The 7,954-nt window shown below is 33.5% G+C and overlaps 1 protein-coding gene across 1 annotated transcript; it reads left to right on the top strand.

The window, feature by feature from the left end:
- The first annotated feature begins 1,801 nt into the window (after positions 1-1,801).
- Positions 1,802-3,769, top strand: LOC141724783 (putative boron transporter 5). Its single transcript, XM_074527051.1, has 6 exons — positions 1,802-1,873; positions 2,697-2,833; positions 2,912-3,050; positions 3,135-3,300; positions 3,398-3,540; positions 3,644-3,769. Exons 1-6 carry the CDS (start codon positions 1,802-1,804, stop codon positions 3,767-3,769), a joined length of 783 nt encoding a protein of 260 aa, XP_074383152.1.
- Positions 3,770-7,954: the final 4,185 nt, after the last annotated feature.

Here is a 7,954-nt window from a genome sequence, read left to right as displayed (position 1 = left end):
AAACACAAGTTGACTTCCCCTTTTTGCAAGCAAAGCTCTCGGCCCTTTTCTTTATTTCAAGAAGGAAAATCCAAAATCCAAGATCCAAGCCTTGTTAATTAGTGAGGTAATTATCTAATACTCCTTATGCATAGATATAGCTATCCTATAAGTTTGAGCTTCAAATTCATCCAAAATCTCTTCCTAAAAATCATGGAAGAAGAGGGTGAATAGTGTTTTTCAAGAACTTAAATTTTTGTTCTTGAGTTCACTACACCATATATGACCTATCGCAACCCCCTCTTGAGAAATGTTACCCGAATATGTTACCGTAGCTATGCTACTTATGCTCTAATATAACATGGTATTTTTTATGTTACCTTAGCCTAAAACCCGATGTTACATTAGCTATAAAGTGTTGCAGCTTGCAACATATTTGTAAAAAATTTAGCTTAGACTACCAAAATATAAATATAATAATTTTTAACCATAAATATTACTTTAAATTAATTTTACAAGAATGTTATTATAAACACCCATATATAACTTCTAGAGATATATAATATGAAATATTGTAAATATACGATTTATATTTTTAGTAAAATATATGTAAGAAATTAATTTTTTATTAAAATAACTTTTTAACCTTTTATTATAAAAATACTAATAAAATAATAAAATATAAATATATAAAAAATATAGGAATATTTGGACAGAGCGGCAAGTTATTTTTGGGCTGAGAAGCGGTAAAATTATTGGGCTCTAGCCGCCCAATATTTCAGATGATTCAAAAAATTTCGGGCACACTCACATACTCTCTCTCGCTGACTGACTTTGTTACAATTCACACACTCAAACTCGCTCTCTCTCTCTCTCTCCCCCTCACCTCTTTCTCTCGTTAACTTCTCTCTCTCTCGCTAAACTCTCTCTAATAATATCAATCTCGCTCAACTTTATCCTTCACTTGCCACCATTATTAATCTATGGTAAGTAAATTAAGATTTTCTTTTCTAATTAGGGTTCAATTGAATTAGGGATCGAGGCTTCGGTGCTTCAATTAGGGCTTTTAAACTTCAATTATTTATCTAAACGCTCTCTATCTCTTTGATTTTAAGGGCTCGTGTTTGGGTTTGCAGTTGAAGGCATTTTTTAAGGTACTTTTTAATTACAACTTTGTTTTATTTGGGTTTTGTGTGTTTGTGCGCGCGCAGTTGTGTGTTTAGTTTCACTCTCTCTCGCTCTCTCTCTCTCTCTCTCCCTCTCTCTCTCGGTCTCTCTCTCTCTCTCCCTCTCTCTCTCTCGGTCTCTCTCTCTCTGTCTCTGTCTCTCTCTCTGACTTTGTCTCTCTCTGTCTCTTTCGTTCTCTCTATGTCTCTCTTTCTCTCTATCTCTCTCCCTCTTTGTCTCTCTCCCTCTCTCCGTCTATGTTTTTTCTTGTGTGCTTGTGTGTATGTTTATGTATATGTTTACGGTTGCGCATTTTTATATTTTTTGTGGATTTAATCAGGACTTTGATTCTTCAATAAATTTCAATTAGGGTTTTAACTATTTACATATAATTTGGGTTGTATTTTTATTTCTTGCTTTTAATAATTTTTCAGAATTAATAGTTTTGTATAGTGACACGGATAGATTGATTCGATATTGCAGTGGTGGTTTACCAAGGGAGCCTATGCGAATAAGTGTGAATAAGTGTGACGCTTCCAAGATCAGTTGATTTAGGTGCCTATGCCTCTGAACAGTGGGAGTTGCAAGCATTTTCTTTTATTTCGTGTTTCCTGCTTTATCATCATTACATTTTCCATTATCTCTTTTATAAGCCATGTCATTGAATGGTACTTCATGTATGGATAATTACTATTTGATTCTCACCGTGCTTGCTCAACTTGTAATGGTTATACAGATATTCCAGAACTTTCCAGTTTCTTACTTATTCCTTAAATGAAATTATGTATATATTATATGGTGCAATTGTTGTAAAAAGTAGAAAGTTAGATGCCTAAAACTATTATCATATTTAGTAAAAGAAAAAGAAATAGAAGTAGTGTCATAAGTCCAGTTGGGAAATAACTATGAGGCACTCGTATTTCTTTATGAATCCAAGTTGACGAGAGGCATTCCACATATGTCAACTTGTTAGTTTGCCATGAATTGTTAAGTAAAAATCTTCAGTTGTTGCGTTGCTTGGAAGCATGTTATTTGTCAATTTCAAAATAAGTAGTACTGCTTCTAAGGGACTGCTTAACATAACTATACATTTCTCTGTGAAAATTTATATTTCCATATCACTTTGTACCTCTGTGCTTGTTTACACCGTCTTTTCCGCCACTGATGATCACTTAAATCAATACAAAGGGATGAACGTGATGGACTTACTAAAAACTGTTCAGAATTCCTCTGAAGGTTGTGATGGTGCACAATTATTACTGGATCACAATGATTCTTGGAGTCATTCTGAAAAAACTAAGGCTCTTTTATTATGTCATTATGTATAATATATTTTTGTTCAACTTATTATCATAGAATTATGTCTGTCATTGTGTTTAGTTGAAAGTGGTAGAACTGCATAAAGATCACAGCAGCCCAGTTAATCTTTAATTTGCAGCAGAGCTTGGCTTCAAGCTCAAATTCTATGTTAATTATATCTTACTTTGCAGCTCACATTTTGGGTAGTACATATCTTATTTACACTAATACTGTTGTGCCAACTGTAATAGGTGTTTGACATTAGCCCATCCTTGTACTTGGTATTAGGAGTTGCAGAACCTATAGTTATTATATATACTTACCTATATAATTTCTGTAAAGGAAGGCCAGACATTGGAAAAGACCAGTTCTTGGCTTGGGTTGGATGGTAAATTTTAATAGTTAGTTCTTTATTTAAGTTACACCTTGCAATCTCTAGACTGTAACATTTATCCTCTCTTTGCAGGGTTTGTGTTTGGACAGCTCTTATGCTAGTCCTCCTTGCAATATTCAATGCTTGCACTATTATCAAAAGATTTACAAGAATTGCAGGAGAACTCTTTGGCATTCTGATTGTAGTTCTTTTCATGCAAAAAGCTGTCAAGGTATTTTCTTGGTAATGAAAATAAAATTAGTAGTGTCCCTAAGAAGTGTATAATAATAATGAGTCAATTGCATTTGTATTCCAGGGGTTGATTAATGAGTTTAAAATTCCTAAAGGTGAGAATCCTTCTGAGGAGAAGTATAATTTTCAGTGGATGTACGTAAACGGTCTGCTAGCAATCATTTTCGCATTTGGTGTACTGTTTAGTTCCTTAAAGAGTATAAGAATGACGTCGTCACCGTTTGGCCTAGGTTTGTGACACTTCCGGGGTTTTAATATTTATTTTTCTCCAAACTTAAAACTGAAATTAATAACTACTTGTAGGCTGGGTATGAAGTTTCACTGCAGATTACGGAGTTCCTTTATTGATAGTAAAATGGTCTGCATTCACAGAACTTGTACCTGATAAAGTTCCTGCAGGAGTTCCCAGAAGACTTCGTATTCCTTCTGCCAGTAACTCAAGATTGTTTCGTCGTGGGCCAATAATCCAGGTTAAATACTCACTAATGTTTTTACGTCTATAAAACTCATATTGATGATTCCATCTTTATATTACAAGAATTATTGCTAATATCTGCAATCTATGAACTGCAGAATATGGGATCAGTTCCTATAGCATACATCTTCGCTGCAATCATCCCAGCTATAATGACAGCCGGTCTTTATTTTTTCGACCACAGTGTCGCTTCCCAAATGGCACAACAGAAGAATTTAATCTAAAGAACCCTTCTGCTTACCATTATGATTTATTGTTGCTTGGTATCATGGTATATAAGTTAATTGCGATTCTCATATATTAGACTTGTAATGTTTGTATTTAGTAGATTAAGAAGTTTAGGATGTATTAGATATAGTACATTTAAATTGTATATCAGTTTTATGAAATGGTATTGTTGGATGGATCGTTGGGTTAATGAATTTGTTTTTGGGATTGCATAAATATCAACAAAAAAATTTCATTTTTTTATTAGCAAAGTGTTACATTAGCTTTATAAAATGTTACAATAACAAAAAAATGGGACCCATATTCCACGTAATAACTGTGGGCCCCAATGTGGGTCCCACTTTTTTAAAAACATTTTAGAACTCTCAGGTAACATAAAAAATAAGTTACAACTGATCTCTCTTTCTGTTGCATTAGCAAGCTAAGGCAACATATAAATAAGTTAAAACACGATGTTGCCTTAGGAACCAAAGATGTTACCTTACACCCCTAAGTCAACATGGAAAAACCTATCTTTATGAAAATGTTACTTAGCTTAAAAGTGGGGCAAGAGCAACATATTTACCCCCTAATGCAACATTTTTTCGGTGTTACAGTAGGCATTTTATGGTGTAGTGGTTTTTGTTTAGATTAAGCTTGGGTAAGGACTTTCAAGGGTGATTCCAAGCTAATTCGTTACTCCCACTCACAAGGAAGGTATAATCTCTTAACCTAACTTTGTTATTGAATGTTGAGAGCTTATTATGAGTATTATAGTTCATAAGAGGCTTGATTGTTGTGTATGTAGAGATTAGTTGGTTTTGTAATGTTTTTGGAGTTGTAAATCTTGGATTATTGATTAATGAACTTAAGTATAGTTTTAACTCATGATTGAGAATTAGTATAATTTGGTAATATTGAGTTGTTGGGGCTGTTGTAACATGGTATGCATGGATTTTGGTTGTATGGATGAATTGTGGTTGATTGGTGGTTGATTTGGAGTAGAATAGAAATTGGTAATCGCGTAAACATAGCCGTCGTAATATCCGATTTACTTTAGACTGTTTTGTTCTTAACATCAGGACCCGAGAACTCCCTGTTAGGTTTTGACCATTGCCATGATTAGATAGTTCATGTTATGAGCTTCGTTTTGATATGTGGTTCGTTTGATTCCGATGTATGGTTTAGGAGAAACGACCGTTTTAAGTAACGGCGTTTCGCGAACGAACCATTACCCCTCGCCTTACTTTGAAACATAGATTAAAGACCTTAAAGGACTAATTAGAGTATGATACATTTATGTAAAGTGTATTAGGCAATTGGTAAGGCACTCGCGAAAGAATCGCCTTAAAACTCTTAATGGTTAATTTATTAAAAATGGTGGAGCCGAGGGTACTCGAGCGACTTAAGAGAATCGTTGAGCGCAAAGCGAGTGTTAGAGTCTAATGGGTTAAAGTATAGATTCATAAGCGACTTTGGTTTAATTCCAACTTATATGTGGTTTATAGGTTACCAGACTCATCCCAGGACTTTTGCCAGCCCCAGTTGCTCAGGCAAGTTTCTACCCGTTATACTGTTGTTGTGATGTATATATGTATATGCATTATCTTGTGATAGATGCATGTTGGTTAATTAGCAAATTTTGCGATATATTGAGACATGCTGATATGGTATATATATGCATGTCTGTTTCGTAATCTTGTTATCTATCTGTTGATTTCAAATGCTTATAGTTGCATAATACCTATGCTAGAGATAAGCAGTATTTGCGTATACCCTTAGTATAGGGGACCCAAAGGTGAACATTTTCTAAAACCGGGAGTCGATGTTCCCGAGTATATTATATATATTTATATATATATATATATATATAGAGATATAGTTTTCAAAACTATTAATCGAATAAGGTTTATTCGATAACTTTATTTTATTTAATGAATATTATTTGAATATTCATTCGAGGACTTATGACTCCGCTTATTTTATTTAATGAATATTATTTTGAATATTCATTCGAGGACTTATGACTCCGCTTACTTTATTTAATGAATATTATTTTGAATATTCATTCGAGGACTTAAGACTCCGTTTATTTTATTTAATGAATATTATTTTGAATATTCATTTGAGGACTTATGACTCCGCTTATTTATTAAATAATATTCTTTATTTTATTAAAGAATAATGTTTCGATAATCAAACTTATTTTCGATTATTCAAATAAAGATCGTACTTTCGTATAAGTATATCTCTGGTTATTTATTATTCATTTCAAGTATAAGTTTTTTGAACTTTTACTTCAATTATTTTTATAAAGATTATTCTTTATGGGAATATTATTTAAATAATAATATTCAGATATTTTCTAATATATCGGGACTGATTTATTTCATTAAATTAGCATTTCTCCAAACATTCTTAAAAATGTTTTCGAGTCTTCAAAATGATTTTAAAAGTTAGAGCGGATCCCAAAACTCATTTTTATATTTAAGATCTTCCTTTCAAAGGGGATTTAAATACTCGCTCAAAACCTGAGGGATCCGGCTCTGTGGTGTATTTTATATTCGCAACGTGGTTGCTGTTTTGAGACAACAATTTGATTACTTGCCCAATGTTCGGGAAGTAAGTCCATCTGATTGAGTCGGCATAAGCGACAGGCCGGGGTACGGTCTATGAAGGTGTAAGAGGCTGGGTGACAGTCCATCCACGCGTGAGTGGCCGGATAACGGTCTAGCGCGAGGTCCGAATGCGACTAGGGTGATGACCGGTGAGGAATTCATCCATCTACAGTTGAAAATGTTACTTATTGGTATCTTTGCCTGATCAGCAAGATATCGGGTTTATGCCACAATTCTTTTCCTTTCCAAAAATTCATTGGATGTTACAAACTCTGTTCATACTTTACATGACAGAGGTTTTCAGGAAATGTATAAGAGATATATATGTGGATATATATCGGGACTTAATGAAGTATCTCGTAACTTCATTTCATTCAATAATATTTCAAAGATTGAATCTATTCAAGACTTATCTTGTAGTCTCATCTATGTGATGAACTTTTGAAATAAATTATAACTTGAATGGTGGTAGTTCAAGTAGTATTCAGAAAAGATATAAGTATATTGGAGTATCTTGTAACTTCATCTTTTAAACTTATATCTAGTAAATCATTATCTTGTGCATGTCAAAGACTTTCAGAAAAACGTTGAGACAAGGTTAGATATATGAGATCACCTTGCAACGATATTTTTATATAGTTATAAACTGGAACTCTGTGGATGTTATACATGTCAGAGGATTTCAAATATTGTGAAAAGTATATATATGTATATATATATACTGAATATTTTGCGACTTGGTCGCGTTAAGATATCAGCTTGGTTCATTTCTTTTAACCAAGACTTTCAAGAGTACTATGAGAATGCTCATATATTGTTAATCATTATACATATTATTTTGGGGGGGCTTGTTGCTCACCCTTACTTTCTTCTTTCATCACACAACAACAGATAGAAAAGATGAACATGACCAAGCTTCCAATTCGCAAGACATTCCGCAGTTTTCTGGAAGCGTTGATGCCGCCATAGCTGAGGTAGGAGCTACCAATAGGCTAGGTTTTCAACTATTGATGAACCAGACTTATGTATAATATGAATTATAATAATGGCAAGGAATATGTAAATTATTCAGAAACCCTTTTAAGGTGTAACGGTTTATAATTGTGGAATAAAATGACTTATATTATTTTTGGTATTCATCTCTGAGACTATAACTTGTGGTGTGTGTGTATATTGTGGGGTCACAGTACTCAGTAGTTGGTTGACTGTTAAGATTAATTATTATAAGGGAAATGGAACTCGTGACAACCCGAATCCCCAACCCCGGATTTGGGGGTGTTACATTTGCTTTATCAAGAATTGATGAATTAGAGTTTCCAAGATTGTCAAAACTTGAGTCATCCGAGTTTAATGAATCAGAACTTGAAGAGCTAATTCTTGGTTCTGATACTTCTGGTGAATCCTGAGATGTAGAATTCTTGTTAACTTGCTCCCCCTCAATATTTGCATTTCTATTTGGAGCAGTTATTACAGTTTTTATAATATCTGAGGATGGGATATCAGAACTTCCTATATAAGAGTTTACAAGATCAGAGTTTACATCTTCATTTTCAAATCTCAGCTGTTCATGATCATTGAAATCTT

Source organism: Apium graveolens, chromosome 1, assembly GCF_009905375.1.
Source record: "Apium graveolens cultivar Ventura chromosome 1, ASM990537v1, whole genome shotgun sequence".
Lineage (NCBI taxonomy): Eukaryota > Viridiplantae > Streptophyta > Magnoliopsida > Apiales > Apiaceae > Apium > Apium graveolens.
The sequence above is the reverse complement of the archived record's forward strand: the minus strand, read 5'-3'. Positions and strand labels throughout refer to the sequence as shown.

Bases quoted from the DNA above. Each gene is read 5' to 3' on its own strand.
- LOC141724783 (XM_074527051.1), top strand. From the start codon at position 1,802: ATGTCATTGAATGGTACTTCATGTATGGATAATTACTATTTGATTCTC. The intron at 1,874-2,696 runs GTTATACAGATA...CAACTGTAATAG, and splicing joins TGCTTGCTCAACTTGTAATG to GTGTTTGACATTAGCCCATC. The intron at 2,834-2,911 runs GTAAATTTTAAT...CTCTCTTTGCAG, and splicing joins TTCTTGGCTTGGGTTGGATG to GGTTTGTGTTTGGACAGCTC.